This window comes from Pyricularia grisea, assembly GCF_004355905.1.
Source record: "Pyricularia grisea strain NI907 chromosome Unknown Pyricularia_grisea_NI907_Scaffold_1, whole genome shotgun sequence".
Taxonomy (NCBI): Eukaryota; Fungi; Ascomycota; class Sordariomycetes; order Magnaporthales; family Pyriculariaceae; genus Pyricularia; species Pyricularia grisea.
The window spans coordinates 5,698,079-5,715,267 of NW_022156716.1; the positions used below are offsets into that span (position 1 = coordinate 5,698,079).

Sequence of the window (17,189 nt, forward strand, 5' to 3'; positions counted from 1 at the left end):
GTATCGGTTGCGCAGTAGTACAGAGTCTTTTATGGACTTCTAAACATAACAAAAATACAAAAATACATCAACCTGCATAGGATTGGTGGGTCGCAAAAGAAGTAAACCTTGACAAGAGTGGGACTTGAACCCACGCGGATTTCTCCATAGGAAACATGGATTAATCACCTTAATCCTACGCCATAACCAACTCGGCCATCTTGCCATTATTTGGGGATGCAGTTCCCGATCAGATGTTGTATTTATATAGGGACATATTCAAGTACAGTAGCCTCTGTCGACTTGTCAGTGGCCTTTTCGTATAATGGAAAGGGCTGATAAGCAGTTGTGCCTACCTAAGCTATATACTGCAAGCAATGTCCCATTGGACCTAGATCTAATCAATTTTATTTTTATTTTTGTAATACAGAAACAACTTAAATGCCTCTCTTACCCGAAAATATTTTGATGGTTGTTCTTCCTTTCTTTCTCCATTTTGGACCATGTCAGCAAAGTGGGTTGGGGAGATAGCCAAGGTAGTTAAGGTAGCCAGCTAGCTTGCTGTGGGCAGTGCAAAACGTTGGCTGCCTCCATACGGAAAAAAAAAAAAAAAAAAAAAAAAAAACTGACTCATTCTCACTTCATTCAGAATGATTTATTTACCCAAACCGGATGTTTGAGCCTATTGCGCCACTTGAAAACCATGGCTACGTACAATTTTTACAATGGGCCGTGCATTGAGAGGCTACGCATGGGGAATCGACAAGACATTGATTGATACACGGCCTATGAGTGCAAGTCCAGGCTGAAACAGGCGACGGGTTCGTTTGTTTGTTTATAAAAGGTCGGGGTACTGCACGTCTTTGAGCTCAATTGCACATTTTCACCCAGATTATCATGTTACATATTTGTTCACAATTCCCAATCGCCAAGCAGGCAGAGATCATCAACAAAGATACAACCTCATGGAGGGCCCTCAACCTCAGGCCCCAGTGGCTTCACACGCTATCCCCGCCACCTCACACGACACAGCTCTCTGCATCGTACCCCCAAGGCAACTATGGCCGACAATCGATCGGCTCAGATCCCTATACGACGACGCCTTTGGGAAATGGCCACCTCATATAAATCTAGTTTATCCATTCGTTCAGGTGGCAATCCTCGATCATGCAGTGGGTGCAATCGCATCCGAGCTCGAGGCGAGACTACAAACACAGCATTATGATGAATGCAATCCAGCTGTCAGATTAGACTCGTCTGGAGTCTTCCCCCATAGAAAGCACAACACCATCTACCGTAGAGATGGCAACGAGACGCGCGTTGAGAGATTAAGGGCTTTAAGAAAGGCAGTTTCGAGTGCCCTTGGCCACCAGAGCCAAAGTGACCAAAACTACCGACCACACCTTACAGTTGCGCAGTCAACAGATGCAAAGGACACCCAGCACAAGTCGAGGCTTGGCAAAGTAGACCTTTTGCCAACACTCGAGTGGCAGGTGGATACATTGCACGTGTTGGTGAGGGTTCATGGCGTTCAAGGCACCGTAATGAAGTCCTGGGGAACCATCGACCTACGTACCGGCTCGCTTTCTAGGTCAGATCACCTGATGGGCTTCTACGAAGATTCCATGTTCGTGACCCAGCCGGAAGATGCGGCCTACAAGACCACATATCCCCGGAACGAGGTCATGTCTTGTCACACCTTTGACGAATATACTAAGCGCTGGACTCCTTCGAAGACGTTGTCTTCCCGAAAGCTGATGCAGAAAAGGCTCCGAGTAGCCAGCTACAACGTCCTGGCCGAGTTTGACTTTCCACCATCGCAAGAACGATATCCCATCTTGGTTAACACCATATTATCTCAGGACGCGCTTGCAGACGTTCTCGTCTTGCAGGAGGTGACGGACAACTTTCTCGGTTATTTGCTGGCCAACGAGGATATTCATGCTTCGTACCGTTACGTATCGCACGCACCCCCAAATCAAGACGACATCGAGCCTCTCCCTAGCCATCTTAACATTGTCGTCCTGAGCAGGGTGGTTTTCGATTGGGAATGGGTACAGTTCCCTCGAGATCACAAGGGATCCGTGGTGGCCAGATTCCGAGACCTTGGCCGCTGGGAGGATGGAAAGCCTGTGCCTTTGGTTATTGCATCGGTGCACCTGACGCATGGCTTGAGCGACCAGGCTGTGTTGACAAGGACGGCGGAAATCGAACGGTTGTTGAACCACTTGGTCCAGAACTATCAAGGCCATCCTTGGATAGTTGCTGGTGACTTCAACACCACGACATCTTCATTGACTATCAAAGAGGCTCTCAAGGGCGGCAACATATCGCAACATTCCGTGAAAGAAATTTCAAGGTTCGACAGTTTGTTGGAGCAGGAGGACTTAGTCGATACTTGGGGTTCTCATAGTGCAAATACCTCTATCAATGAGATCTCTGCAGACTCATTGTGCCCCGGCGAGGACGGCGCAACATATGACCCGCTGAACAACATGCTTGCCTTCAAAATCAGCGACACCGGTCCAGGAGGCCGACCACAGAGATACGACAAGATTATGCTCAGGGGTGAGGGAACCCTTGAGAGCGCAGGCTTCAACAGGTTCGGCTTTCCCGCAGGACATGCAGCAACCAATGAGACTTCGTATGGTAGTGATCACTGGGGCGTCAGAGCCGTGTTGCAGCTCTCGGACGAAGCAACTGAAGCAGCAACAATATCTACGGGTGTTAGCCCCTTGGTTGTCCCAGTCGAGTTGTCGAGAGCATCCGGGCCAATGCGAGACCCTCAGCTGCTGAAGGACATACTCGAGAGTAAGGGGGCCATTCCGGCACCAGAGGAGGGTCCTCGTCGTCAAGCCGCCTTCGACGCGCTAAGGCAGATCGTGACAGGGAATCTTGTCGAAGGAGTCAGCGATGCTTCTGAATATGATCGACTAAGGTCATCACTGATCATGGTACCAGTAGGCTCCTGGGGCCTTGGTGTTTCCACCTCGTCATCTGATATCGACTGTCTCTGCATTGGGCCCTTGAGCTCCAGCACGTTCTTTGCGCTGACGACACAGAGGATCAAGAAGGCCTCTGTGGAGTCGGCAATCGAACTCAAGCTCTTGCGCAGAGTGCGGGCTAATTCCGGCGTCATGTTGGAGCTAGAAGTCATGGGTGTCAGGGCCGACTTGCAATACTGCGCCGCCACAGCGGTTGCCGAACAGTGGCCGGCTGTCCTGAAGCTACCAGCCAACGATCCGACTTTTGCACTCCCGGCTCAGACCCTGGGAAAGCTCAAGGCCCTACGCGATCTAGACTATCTCCGAGACTCTATCCCTGATCTGACGAAATTCCGCGTTGCTCACCGAGCTATCAAGACCTGGGCGCAATCCAGGGGCATCTACTCGGCCAAGTTTGGCTACCTGGGCGGCATTCAGGTCTCCATCCTGCTGGCGCGGGTTTGCAAGCTGTTGGCTCGTGATCACGGCCAGGAGGTTTCAGTCCCAGATATTCTGTATTCTTTCTTTTCTCATTACGCATCGTTCGACTGGAGGAACAAGATTGCGTTCGACCCCTTCTTTCACACAAAACTCAATTACTTGCGTTCATCCCGCGAGCCCCTCGCCATTCTCGGCTTTTTCCCTCCGGCACTCAACACCACCCTGGCTGCTACGGTCCCGTCAATGAAGGCTATTGCCCTAGAGTTCTCACGGGCACACGAGCTACTCAGGGAGGACGGTATGACATGGGACACCTTCTTCAGGGGTTCTTCGGCGAGAGGAGATAAGGGACAGCGCCTAGCCCGCGGTGCAGCTGACTTTTTACACTCGTGTAAGTCTTTTGTAAAGATTGAGCTGCAATACTGGGGCATTTCGCTTTCCAAGGGCTCGCAATTTGTCGGTTGGCTGGAATCGCGATGCCCGCTGCTCCTCGTCGACATGTCGCGCCGGCTACCGCAGCTAACCTTCCGCATCTGGCCGCAGCGGTTTGTAGAACATGTCGATGCGGAAGAGGCTGAGACCAGTCGTGACGAAGAAAACCAAGGAGAAACGCAGGAATATCAAGGCTTCTACCTCATCGGGCTCGAGGAGGACAGCGGAGCCACAGACGAGGACAGGAAGCTCGCGGCTGGTACCATGCAGACGATTCTCCAGCGCTTTAAAGACATGATTCGCAACGACGAAAAGTACTTTGATGCCAAGAGCCAATGGCTGAGCACATCAGTGGTCCAAGGCCCGGATTTGGGTGAGTTGACGCTTGACGAGCGAAGTTGGGGCAACTACACGGCCGGCGATGAGGACGAGGACGAGGATGAGGAAGAGGAGGATAGTGCCAGCGATAGCCAAGAATCGGGACAACGTCCTCAGAAGCAGAAGAAAGGAAAGAAGGGCAAGGGAGCCAGGGAGCAAGGCCGCGTGGTTCCGGTTGCAAAATCAGGTGCCAAGTTCCGGACTGCGGCGGACGTCATAAGTCGACTGCGATGGGACCCTGCGTTGGATAGCAGCGATTATGTGGTGGGATACGAGGATAGGTTCAAAGGCGCCATGGAGAAGGCGTTGGACGCTTGGAAGGGTGAACAGACTGACGAGGAGTTCATCCCGCAGCATCGAATCCTGTACTTCAAACGGAAGAACGATGGTGTGGTGGTATGGGAGAGACGCACACGCACGGATCTGCTTTTTGGCAGTGGCTAGATGATAGGCTTCAAGTGCCTTTAGTAAATAAGTCTTTCTTCTGCGTGATCCAACAGGACCGGGTATCAAAAGTGTTGTGTATATAACCCAAATGTAAAAAAAAAAACTTCCAGCCGAAATGAAAAAAAAAAAAAAATCACAAGGTTATGAGATCCTCAACTGCTAGCTTCCTACGTTGGATGGCAGCGGCAGTCTTGGGCCTGAGGGTAACTTCAGGAATCTTTTGCAGAGCAACGGTGGGTTTACGACCCAAGACCTCGTCCCATATACGTCTCTCCTCGAGATAACCGGCTCGACTATCCACTGCATTTGCCAACTCCTCGCGCTCCAGCTCCGCGCGAACTCGAAGGCGCAAGGCATTCTTGGACCTAGTATGTGCCGGCAGTCCCAACGCCGAGTGGATCAAAACTTCATCCACCTCGATTTCCACCTCCACGTCCGAGTCTTCCATATCCACAGAGGAGATGGAGTGGTCAGATTCATCCCACTGGTCCCCATTGGCATGATCCGCAGCTGGTGAAGGACCTTCATCGGCAACGTTAGGTTCTTGAGTTGCGTCTCCTTCATTGACGTCAGAATTCGGGAGTTCATCATCAGAACTGCATGTATCGGTTGTTGTTTCGGTATCATCTTTCTTTCCCTCATGTTTAACTCTAAGTTTGCTCGAGAGCTTGCTCTCCACTTCGTCATAGGACATGGCCTCGGGGCCGGTCTCATCCTGTCCAATGTCTGCCTCGTCATCGTCCACAACCATCAGTCGTAATCGCCGCGCACATGCTGCAAAAAAGAGCTCACGGCCTGCAAGCTGTTTCTTGACTTCAACCTGAGCCGGAGAAGGAATGTGTGAGGGCCGCACAGTCAGTTGTCCGGCCCGTCGGGCGCGGCCGCGATTGCTTGCCTTTGCATTGAAGATGGCCTCAGCTACAAGTTTGCGTGTGATGGCCCTGGCGAGAGAGTAAAAATCGCCTAGAGTATCCAGGCGAATCGATGGGGGTTCGTGCGAAATGCTCTGCCAGTTGCCCTCCTCGTAAGCTGCATTCATAAAGAGGCAAGCCGATAAGTCGAGCCAATTTCTGACTTTGAAAAAATAGAGAGGATCAACCTCATCGGCCTCCATCTCGGCCTCCTCAACCAGGTCTATACAGTTCTCGCTAGTAATTAAAAACGGTCTGTCGGGACGACGTCTGTGCTGCGAAGTCTCTTCATGTGCTTCCTGTCGAAGCGAGATAGCGTCTGCAGCATGATCCAACGCTGCTACGCATTCCTGACTTAGTTCTACCGCAGCAGGAATCTCGTGTGCGGCCAAGACCTCGAGCTGACCGGCCCTCTTGCGCTGCATCTTGCCCTGTTCTAAGAGTTCAATGTATTGACGCACCTCCATCTCACTCTTGGTGCCGACACGCTGGGCTATGAGATGAGGCCGATGCTTGCCGAGGCGCCCGAGAGCTTCGAAAAAGAAATGCTTCTCATCCGGGTCCCAGAAAGTAAGTCCGATTTGTGATGCGGGAAGTGCTGGCCAAAGGTGCGGCACATGGAAGTCGCAGGCGTCCTGGATATCTGCATTCAACATGCCAATGTACTGGTGGTTGATGGCACCCTTGACACGTTTGAAAGGGCGGGGAGCAATGTCCAGCTCGTCGATGGAGTGAATAGTCTCGGAACGTGTTCTCTTGAGTTTTGAGCGTTTAAATGGTTTCCCCGGCAAATCCTTCAACTCAAGCTGATGTAGCGCTTCTTCAGCACCGAAAAGATCTTCTGAGCCGTCCTGGGAGCCTTCAGGCTCCGGTGAGAATTCAGAGCCAGGGGGCGACGAGAATTCGTCCTCGGGGTTATGCGACGGTATCCGTTGAGCAAACTGGTCCTCGTCGGACTGTTCTTGCTCGCTACCGCCTGAAACTCCCTGCGCATGCTCGTCTGAGGACGACAAGCCATTCTGGTCGTTGTTGGACTCAGGCTCTGAGAGAAAAACATCATGAAGATCCGAGCCCTGCCCTGGTTGATTGTGGGCTTGTTGGCTGGGGTTACGGGCGCGAAGATTCCATCTTGATGCCATGGTTCTGATTCCGTGTAGCTACATGTGGTCGCCGTACTGGGGTTAAGAGTGCGGGAACACGCAGGTTTGTGAAGTGAAAGATGGGCGATTTTGCGCTGGTAAATAATACGGACTGAATAAATGTCGATGGAGTAGCATCTTCTCCGATACAAGCTTGGGTAATCAAGGTCAAACTTGACGACCTTGAAAAGGGATATGCGTCAAGTATATTCGGGGTTGACAGAGACTTTAGAGTGCCTTGGCAAAGTGAAAATTGAATGATTGATGTCGATGAATCCAAACGTGAATGATTTGCAGGTTTGAGTGAGTGAGAAGTTTCCAATTGCCCCAAGGTGGACCCAGATCGGGCTGGCATTTCTTTTGTTTGATTCGTCGATTGAATGCGTCCCACTCCTGGTGGGTACGGGACAGACATTTGTGGCAGGCAGTTACTCGTCACCCATGCATGCATGCTTGTTTGATCTTGCCCAAACTTGTTTGTACAAACAAGCCAAACAGACAGCATTTCCTGCCAGCCATTCATTCTTTTATCCCACACTCCTACCAACAAGCCCAGTATTGTAAATTTCTTGTTGCAATCTGAGGTTGTTGCAATGCTCAAATACCTAGCACGGTTGGTAGGCGGACGGCGATGGGTGCAACCCAGACGCGACTTTTCGGCTTGTAGCCAGAAGCTGTATCGTGTTACGCCACGCAGACTCGCCGAGGGACCCCCCAAAATCAGCCTGCGATCTTATCAGGAAGAGTGCATACAGGCCGTTCTCTCTTCCCTGGAGAATGGACATAAACGTATTGGTGTGTCACTGGCAACGGGCAGTGGAAAGACTGTATGTGGCAGCAACCCACTCCTAGTTCTAATTGTAGAGTCAAGGTTGAGAGCAGCCCTATCCCGATGCACCCCTACTGACCAGGCCAAATAAAGGTCATATTTACACAACTTATAGATAGGGTGCCTCCTATATCAAAGGATGCCACGCAAACATTAATTCTCGCCCATAGACGGGAGCTTGTCGAGCAGGCTGCTCGGCACTGTACCAATGCGTATCCAGACAAGACTGTCGAAATAGAAATGGGCTCGACCCATTCGTCTGGTCTTGCCGACATCACAGTCGCTAGCGTGCAGAGCATCATCTCGGGTGATCGTATGGCCAAGTTTGAGGCCTCTCGATTCAAGCTTGTCCTGGTCGATGAGGCTCATCACATCGTGGCTCCTGGGTACCTCAAGACCCTTGCCCATTTCGGCCTGGCTACCAAGCAGCAGACCTCTCCGCACCTGGTTGGAGTGTCTGCGACATTTTCTAGGTTTGACGGCCTCAGGCTCGGCTCTGCCATTGACGAAATAGTCTACCACAAGGACTATGTAGATATGATTGGAGACAAGTGGCTCTCGGACGTCTCGTTCACGACGATAGAATCATATGCAGACATATCCAGAGCGAGGACGGGTGCCAACGCAGATTTCTTACCGTCTGAGCTTTCACGCGCGGTCAACACGAACGAGGTGAACGAAATCACAGTCAGAAGCTGGATGGCAAAAGCCCAAGGTCGAAAGTCAACCCTTGTCTTTTGTGTAGACTTGGCTCACGTAAAAGGCTTGACACAAAAGTTTCGAGACTTTGGGATAGACGCTCGATTTGTCACGGGAGAAACGCACAAGGTGGAAAGGAGTGAGCGTCTAGAAGAGTTCAGGTCAGGGAAGTTTCCTGTGCTTGTCAACTGTGGCGTCTTCACCGAGGGAACCGACATTCCCAACATCGACTGCGTGGTGCTGGCTCGTCCCACAAAGTCAAGAAATCTCCTCGTCCAGATGATTGGAAGAGGAATGCGACTACATCCTGGCAAGAAGAACTGTCAGATAATTGACATGGTGTCAAGTCTGGAGACTGGCATCGTCACTACTCCAACTTTGTTTGGCTTGGACCCTGGAGAGCTGGTGGACGACGCTACCGTTGAGGAGCTTCGTAATCTGAAAGAACAAAGGGTCGCCGAGGAGACAAGCACAAGGAGAGAGATTGACATGGGTTCCTCCCACATGAAACAGAAAAGCGGCAACATATCGTCATTGGCTTTCACAGAATATGAGTCTATGCTCGATCTGATAGCAGACACCTCAGGGGAGAAACACATTCGTTCACTGAGCGAATATTGTTGGGTTCAAGTAGCAAATGATCGTTATATATTATCCGGACCCTCGGGGACTTTTCTCCGCATCGAAAAGTTGGACACTGAGGAGGAAGAGGGATCCCCCAAATTTCGGGCCGTCGAGGTTCGGGCGCTTCCCGCCGGCGTGTCCAAATCGCCATTTGCAGCACCTCGCGAGCTCCTCAAGGCAACGACGCTTGCTGATGCGGTACACGGCTGTGACAGATACGCATCTGAGAATTTCCCTCACGTCTTCATCTCAAGGAGGCAAAGATGGCGCAATGGTCCTGCTACGCCAGGTCAGATCCGATTTATCAACAACCTTAGGGGAGATAGCCATGAACCGTTGACGGAGACCGACATTAAAAAGGGGAAGGCGACCGACATGATCACGAAAATCAAACATGGTGCGCGGGGCCGGTTTGCCGAGATAGATGCAGAACGTCGCCGTCGGGAGAAACGGATGTCAGATTATGAGCGCAAATTGCGTGAAGTGGTTTCTGTTGGGCCGGTACCCATATGAAGAATTTATGAGGCCGGAGATGACCTGTGAGGCAAATTTTGCCATTTTTTTGTTCAGTGAGGATTGTAAGATATCGATCAAGAGGAGAATGTTTGATATTTGGGCTACAGTTGGATACCTTGAATACCTTGGGTAAATACGTCTTTTCTACAAATTGCTGATGCAGTGCCAACAAACAAAACACGATACCTCTCTCTCTATTTTGACACCAAATTTATTTTGATTGATTAACCATTCAGCAAACGCCATTTATTGAATTGGTAGCGATATATTGGTAGGGAGTTCATTTAGCATTGAGTCCCCGAACTGAAATGCACATACAGCAACATCCAGAGTATTTCCTGCGCCAGATATATTGCCACTCACTCGTATTCGTCTCTATCATGCACAGACATGGAACATTGTTATCATTCTTCGTTTATAGGGGCCCGCCACTGCCATCAAACAAGACCTTCAGACATGGCCAATCGAGTGGCCACAATGCTTCGTAAAAAAAAACAAGTATTGAAGAAGCTAAAACTGATTGGATCTCAAGAAACAACGATGAATGTCGCTTAGGAGCTATCAACATAAAAGCTTGAAAGGGGGATCTGGCATGCCGGGATTGACGCCCCCGCAGGCACTGCTACCCCAACCTAACCAACTGTGGCACAGATCGCTTGCCCCCTTGGATGCATTAAAGACTGGAACATGGACATGCCTGGAGCACAGGCGATTGCTGATCCAGCTTTGCTCTAGCCGAAACTGCACCGCCCAATGTCAAGTCAAGTTAGTGTCCTGGTGTGACTGCCGGATATTTGGCGCTATTTGTGGACGATGCTACGACGTGACCATGATTGACACAAATCCAAACAAAGTCCTCCATAAAAACAATGCAGTTGTGAACTTTACCATTTAACGGTCTTTTTTTTTTTCTTTTTTTCCCCTTCTTTCTCTCACTCAATCCCTGGCTTGTGCCAATCAGCCATCTCTCGCTCACCAATCGCAATCGCGAATTGAGAAGCGAGAAAGTTGTCAAGCCAAAGAGTTTTACTTCACTCAGCTCATCACCAAACAGCTGGCCTCCTAACAAAAACAAAAGATGCCGCTCAGAGTCAAGTCAAAACCAGCGGCACAGCAGGCCAATTCGCGTGTGCGTAGTCCATCGCCGATCGGGAGGCATCTCGACTCCAAGTTGCCCGACATTGAAGACGGCGACAGCTTTAGGGAGTTGACCAAGAAGCTCTCGGTCTACATCGCGGCCGTGGTTCGGTTGCCATATACCTTTGAGCAGCTGCGGACCACTGCGGCCGGAGAGGCATTGATTGTGCTGGTTCAGCATCTGAGCACCTGTTGCAAAAATCCTGCAATAGTGAATTCGCTGCTGTGAGTGAGCGAGCTTTTTCAGCTGGCCTGTAAGGGTGTTTGTTTGTTTTGGTCAACTAACTGTGACGACTCTTAGTGCTCTCAAGTGGCATTATGGTGTCTCCACCGAAGACAAGGGTATTGCCGAGGCTCGAGCAAACGCTTGTGAAATTGTCGCCTGGAGGTTTTTAACCCATCTATCTGAACGAGAGGCAGTGGAATACTGTCTTTACGAGATTCCAGACCCGGATGATGTAGATGGTGACGCTGAGGCCGAAAATGGTGGTGACGAGGAGAACGGCCACCGCCATATTGACGAGAACACGACTCTCCTGCCGCACGGATGGTCAGGAAATGGGTTTATCGGCTCCGGACGCATCATCCCCGACCGTCCGGCCAGCCGTAAAAGGTACCAGCTTCTGCAGTCACTCTCCAGCCTCACAATGAGCATCAAGCAAGACGACGACGAAGACGAGGAGCATGATCCCACTGCACCCTTCAAAACCCTGAATGGACTCGAGATCGCCGCCGTTGCCGATGCCAAACGATTCCTCAGTCAGACCATTGTTCAGAAGATCATCACCGGCATCTGGGAGGGAGATATCGTCTTTTGGGAGGACCTCACCATCCACTCGGTCAAGCGTCCCAAGTTCTACAAGCCGCACACCGCAGACCCCTTTTCCAGGCTGAGGGTCCCCAAGTACCTCAAGTCGTTCGAGGTGCTCTTCTTCTTGTCCTTCTTGTGCTTGTACTACGCCGTCTTGAACAACCGTGATGATAGCTCACACATCACGACCTTGGAGGCGGTCCTGTACGTCTGGTTTGCCGCTTTTTTCTACGACGAGTTGAGCGAATGGATAGACGCCGGCTCCATATTTTATGCCACCGACGTCTGGAACCTCTTTGACATGGTAATGCTACTCATCGGGATCGCGTTCGTGTCTCTCAGGGTCGTGGGTCTGTATCGTGGAGACCAGCACCTGACGGAGACCGCATTCGACATACTCTCTCTCGAAGCCCTGTTCATGGTGCCACGCATCTGTTCGGTATTGAGTCTCAGTCCCTACTGGGGCACGTTGATCCCTTGTCTCAAGGAGATGGGAAAGGACTTTGTCAAATTCATGGTTCTCGTCGTGATCGTCTACCTCGGCTTCCTCACCACCTTCTCCCAGCTGGCACGTCACCGCTTCGGGCTGGCCAACATGACCATGTTCCTGACCAAGATCTTCTTCGGCAGCAGCTACGTCGGCTTTGACATAATGCGTGATATCGACCCCGTCTTTGGGCCACCTCTGATGCTCACATTCATCACGCTGAGCTCCATCCTGCTGATGGGCTCCCTGACAGGTATGCTCAGCAACAGCTTCTCGCGCGTCATCAGCCACGCCCGCGAGGAGTACCTCTACGTCTACTCGGTATACGTCCTGGAGGCTTCCACCAGCAACCGCCTCACCCACTTCTACCCGCCCTTCAACCTGATAGCCCTGATAATCTTTCGTCCCCTGCGCCTCTTCCTGCCGTCGGACCACAAGTTCCGCGCCGCCCGCATCGCCCTCCTCAAGGCGACCCACTGGCCGATCGTCGGTGTCATCCAGGTCTACGAACTCATCCGCGGCAAGTTCAGACCGACCGACAAGTTCAGAGGCCCGGTCCCGGACTCGCTGAGCGCGGGGGCCTCGCCGAGGAAGACGCAGAAGCGACCGGCCCTGCAGGGACGGCGTTCGGGCAGCTCGCTCAACGACCCGTCCCCGTGGCAACGCCAGCAGCCTAGGACCACCAGCGGGGCCGAATATTCCAACATGCAGCAGGTCCTCCAGTCGGCATCCCAGAGTCGGGTCGACATGGTCGAGGACACGGGTATGGCTGGCCCCACGGACGTCGAGGTCCGAATCAGCGAGCTCTCGAACAAGATTGACAAGCTCACCGATCTGGTTCTTGCCATGCAGAACCAACAAGCCCTGCAGACCCAAACGACCGCTCAGGTCTCTGTGTGACCAATCTTGATGTCTTCTCGAATGCTGTACGGATGGTGGCTATTTGCTGTCTTGTCAACTTGTGACTAGGTGGCTTGTAGTCTGAAGAAGTGCTTTACAGCTGAACAGCCATGTTTGATAATGTTCTGGGGGTGATATCCAGCTGGGGTTTGAGTGAAAGCAAATTGATATGAAAGGAATGGATTACGAAAAGGTGTCAATGATGACTTAGGGCTCAGGTCCATTTTATTCAGACTTTCCATTGATGAATAAATTTACAATGTGAATACCCCCCCCCAAAAAAATAATACCCGATAGAACCCAAACCCATATTCTGTGTTGACGCAGGCCAGCCCTCGTGTGAAAGAGGAACCGTTTGGGGTATTTTGCCTTAACCTTCCGAGATGACCAAGAAATAATCCGAAAATAAAAGAATGGGTGAACCGTCGTTCAGTCCACGTCAAAGAAAGACGAGAGTTATATATAGTACATGTGAGCCTCCTCGCTGGTCAATGGCGGCCACGGCCAGTGACTGTAGATTCAAAAAGAAAACCGTTGAAATCATCGAATCCCTACCATATACCCATGGAAATCGCTGCAATCACAGACGTCCGGAAACAATCTCCTTTTGGAAGATCTTGATGCCCCAGACGTCATAAAAATGAACACCATCAATCGTCTCCAGCTTGACCTTGGGTCTACCGTTGTCGTCATCATCGTCATCTTCATCACTGTCTTCGTCGCTGCAGCTGTCGCTCTTGTTATCCCATGAGTCGACCGAAAGATGCGGGAACAAGTCGTCATTGTGGCTGTGGAAGACGTGGGCCGGCTCTTTGCCCTTGCCCTTGGACTTCTTGCCCTTCTTGGACTCGTGAGTGATGCGTACGAGCTTCTCAAGCTGGTCTTCGTCGTCAATCGATAGCCACTCGAGCTTCATCTCTGGGTGGTGCGAGAGGTTGTCAAGGAAGAACTTTTTGGTCTCACGCATCACCCAGACGCAAGTATCTTCGTTCCGGAGCCTGATTATTAGTAGCGCGATCAGGTTGACCAAGCCACCCATGTTTTGCATGAATGTGTGCTAGATACAAGTTAGCTTCAATAAAAGGCCTTTGATGTGCGCGTGTGCATGCTATAAGAAAATACTCACAATTGCACGAATGTTCATGCTGACGGCCAGCTCCTCCAGAAGCTTGCCCTTGCGGCAAATCAGCTTCATTGTCTGCTCATCGATATCCCAATCCTGACTATCCATATTTTTGATCATCAGCCTCTTCAGCGTCGGCAGATGCTTCCGCAACACTAGCTTCCGGATCTGCTCAATGGTCGTCACTGTTTTCGCTGCAAAGCTTTCGGGCTTGTACTTGTGGTCTCGTTCTAGAATAAAGAATTCATGCAGTTCCTCGAGTTGAGAGACAAAGTTGAGCAGCGCCGGCGATACGTTGTCGGTAAATATCTTGCGCAGAGGCAACGGCCGTGACTTGTTCTCCTTTGCGAACAAAGCCCAGATGGATTGTTGCGGTCCTACGTTGAGCAGCGTGATCTTTCTCAACACGTGTATGTCAATCGCCTTGGAAATTACCGAGGCCTTGACCGGAATAAGGTAGATGCTGAGCTGCTGCAACCTCAAACCCCTGGTCGAACGAATGTATTCGCTAATGCACCTGTCTTGGTCTTCGGGGGCTACCAGCTTGCCCAAAGCCTTTTTCAATGTCTCTTCGTGTTTTCCGGGTGTCGTCGCCCTTTCCACTTCCGATGCATTGTCCACTTCAGCCCTAGGCTCTTTTGCGTTACGCTCTACTTCCCTCGTTGAAGCGGTTGTACCCTTGGATACTTGCTGGCTGGATGAGTCCACCGGTGTATCGGTGCCCGAGGCCGTCAAAGTGATCGGGGTGTCTTGGCCGTCAAGATTCAGCTGGCCTTCGGGCTCCTCGATGTTTATGTCCTCAGGCTTCGTTTCATTGGCGGCAGCCACACTCCTTTTGAATGGCTCCAAGTCATCTGTGGAGCTCCCGGGCTCTCCTAAAGCCGGCGCCAGCGCCGACGCCGATGCCAACTCCTCATTTTTGAGCGTAGGCGCGCCTGAGCTGGACTCGACTGCCGGTTGGTCTTCATCTTTTGGTTCCGGTGATACTTCGGCGACATACTTCCTAGCCGCAGCTCCAATGAGATCAACGATTTCCTGCTGGGCCGCAGTCAGCTCTGCCCGTTGTCCCGAAGACCTGTTGATGTTGTTATGCAGTCTGGTCGATGCAAGTTTTAAAGAATTGACAAAAGCCTCGGCGGGAGTTAGGCTCGCATCTGCAACGGCTTCCTGGCTGTTTTCCGCTTCGCTTCCGGTGGCCTTTGGCGATGCTCGCTTCAGCGATTTCCGAGCCAAATAAGGCTCGACATCAAATATCCTACCCAGAACGGCCTCTTGACTCTTGCGTTCCTCCGCTGCCCTGAACGCTCGTGCAGGTATGCTAAGGCTGCTGTCAGCATAATGGCCAGGTGCTGGAGGCTGCGAGTGTCCCGGCATGACCTGAAATTCGTCCTCCTGGTCCGAATCGTCAAGCTCCGAGTCTGCAGAGGGTTTACGGGCTTGCGCGGCGAGGTGATCCGAAAACGACAATTTCAGCTTCGTTAGTGTCGAAGATGAATTACGAATGCAAGTCCTGATCTCTGAAACAGCCTCCAGAGTGTCCATATCCAGAACGGCTAAACTCCGTAGCTTTTTGAATCCCGAAAACGTGGGCGGTTCCTTGGCCATGGACTGCTTCTTGGCCTTTGACCTAAGGGAAAGAGGCTTGTGCGATTGCGGCACGGACGCAGTAACGACTTGCATTGGCACCGAGTTCATGTAGTACACCGGTTGCGGCGGTGGAGGTGGCGGACCACCACCAAATATTGATACCTGCGGAGGCAATGGCTGTAAACCCATTCCGTCCATGCCCGCATGGCCATAAGTCGGTGGTGAGCCAGATATCTGAGAGGATGAGAGAGGAAGCGGCGGTGGTATGTCATATAGTGAAGGGCCGAGTTGGAGACGGATGTGAACATCCTTCAGTGTGGAAATCGAGTGGAGAGTCTTGTACACTGGGCGGCTGAGCTCGACTCGTATGTTCCATCTGTGCGCTCCAGATGTTAGCAGAGTTCAAGGTCAGACGCAAGCCGTCTTTTGCAACTTACGTGAAGGCCTCAAGTGACTTGGCCTTGCGCAGCGTCAACTGCAACAGGGTATTCATAAACTTTCCGCAGCTCACGCTGTACAAGTATGGCTTGTATGCCGTCTCTGCCTTGTCGCCGGCGCTGAGGGTATCTAGAGACAAGTCGCGGAGGTGTTTTCCGTAGTCGTAGTCGCTGGTGACAAATGTGTCAAGGCCGCCGGCGAGGCCGTCAATGGGGGAATCGTAGGCGGGGTCATCCTCATCCGGAAAGACAATGTGGAAGTTCCGGTAGAGTTGCGCAGCCGCCAATTCGCGAAAGTGTTTTGAGACGAGCGACAAGCAGATGAGGTCGCTCTGACAACACTGTGAGGGTTAAAGTCAGTCAGCAAGGCATGAGGTCTCGGTAAGGTAGATGGCGGCATAGTAAAGCGGTCACACGCATACCTGTGCAACAATGTCCTTCTGAACTTCCTGGGGTAGGTCAAGAAACGAAATGCGCCTTTCTGTCGCCTGCGATGCGACACACGGCGGGTTGCCTTCCATGCCAGGCGGTTGCTCGACGAGATTCGATTGTGTGTGTTCCGAGTTGCACATTGAAGTGACGGACTGGCGGCGAGGCTTGTCGGATCCTGAGGCTGAAGTGACGAGCGGACGCGAAGGAATTGGCGGTCGATCGGGGCGCGGAGCCGCTCGTCGTCGTCGTCGCCGTCGCCGCCACGGAATCTGAAGGGAAAAGCAACAGGCACTTTGCTTTTGAATCGATTCTTACAATTCGGATGCGGATGCGGATGTGTGGCAGTGGATGTCTCTCGTTCGGTTCGATAGCAGCGCGGCTCGAATGTACCGTTCAAGGTCGGCAAATTGAATGAAGGTCAGGGCTGACAACTTGTTGAGTCTGAGCCAGCCGTCCTTCCTGCATTCCTTTGTGGCGGCACAATGCATTGGTCGGGGGTTCCATGAGCAAAAGAGCGGCGGCAACTGACACGCGCTCGCTGCTGTGGGAGATCATTTGGGGATTTCCACAGGGAACTGCGGGACTTGCTCCAGCGGCGGGGGCCCTTGGGCGCTTACATCGCCCCCACAACCTTGCTGCAACCTGGCGCCGTGCAACTTGTGGAAAGACAGCACAGGCCAGCATGGATCGCCAAGAATAGAGCCAGCATTTGTCTACCACCTATTTGGACTAGCCTGGGCTCAGGACTCAGGGATCTGATGTTTATGTTGATCTACAGGCTCTCGTCGCTTAGGATAAACGACTGAGTTGAACTTTGGCGGACGGGCCTCGAACGCCTCAATGCAGTTTCCAGCCCATGCCATCATTTCCCTCTGGTGTTTTCGAGAAGCAGCGGT

General features: G+C 51.8%; 5 protein-coding genes across 5 annotated transcripts; 3 read left to right on the forward strand and 2 right to left on the reverse strand.

Moving 5' to 3' along the window:
* Nucleotides 1–944: 944 nt before the first annotated feature.
* Nucleotides 945–4,658, forward strand: PgNI_01750 (uncharacterized protein; the record flags this gene model as incomplete). The annotated part of the gene is made up of 1 exon (XM_031121822.1): nucleotides 945–4,658. The coding sequence occupies one exon, from the start codon at nucleotides 945–947 to the stop codon at nucleotides 4,656–4,658; it is 3,714 nt and encodes a 1,237-aa protein (XP_030987956.1).
* Nucleotides 4,659–4,794: 136 nt separating this feature from the next.
* PgNI_01751 (uncharacterized protein) lies at nucleotides 4,795–6,711 on the reverse strand (the record flags this gene model as incomplete). Its single annotated transcript, XM_031121823.1, has 1 exon — nucleotides 4,795–6,711. One exon carries the CDS (start codon nucleotides 6,709–6,711, stop codon nucleotides 4,795–4,797), a length of 1,917 nt encoding a protein of 638 aa, XP_030987957.1.
* A 561-nt stretch (nucleotides 6,712–7,272) lies between these two features.
* PgNI_01752 (uncharacterized protein) lies at nucleotides 7,273–9,376 on the forward strand (the record flags this gene model as incomplete). Its single annotated transcript, XM_031121824.1, has 2 exons — nucleotides 7,273–7,538; nucleotides 7,634–9,376. The coding sequence occupies exons 1-2, from the start codon at nucleotides 7,305–7,307 to the stop codon at nucleotides 9,374–9,376; spliced, it is 1,977 nt and encodes a 658-aa protein (XP_030987958.1). The 5' UTR covers nucleotides 7,273–7,304.
* Nucleotides 9,377–10,457: 1,081 nt separating this feature from the next.
* Nucleotides 10,458–12,955, forward strand: PgNI_01753 (uncharacterized protein; the record flags this gene model as incomplete). Its single annotated transcript, XM_031121825.1, has 2 exons — nucleotides 10,458–10,741; nucleotides 10,818–12,955. 2 exons carry the CDS (start codon nucleotides 10,458–10,460, stop codon nucleotides 12,712–12,714), a joined length of 2,181 nt encoding a protein of 726 aa, XP_030987959.1. The 3' UTR covers nucleotides 12,715–12,955.
* A 48-nt stretch (nucleotides 12,956–13,003) lies between these two features.
* On the reverse strand, nucleotides 13,004–16,781 carry PgNI_01754 (uncharacterized protein; the record flags this gene model as incomplete). The annotated part of the gene is made up of 5 exons (XM_031121826.1): nucleotides 13,004–13,771; nucleotides 13,841–15,800; nucleotides 15,862–16,202; nucleotides 16,284–16,584; nucleotides 16,609–16,781. 5 exons carry the CDS (start codon nucleotides 16,779–16,781, stop codon nucleotides 13,295–13,297), a joined length of 3,252 nt encoding a protein of 1,083 aa, XP_030987952.1. The 3' UTR covers nucleotides 13,004–13,294.
* Nucleotides 16,782–17,189: the final 408 nt, after the last annotated feature.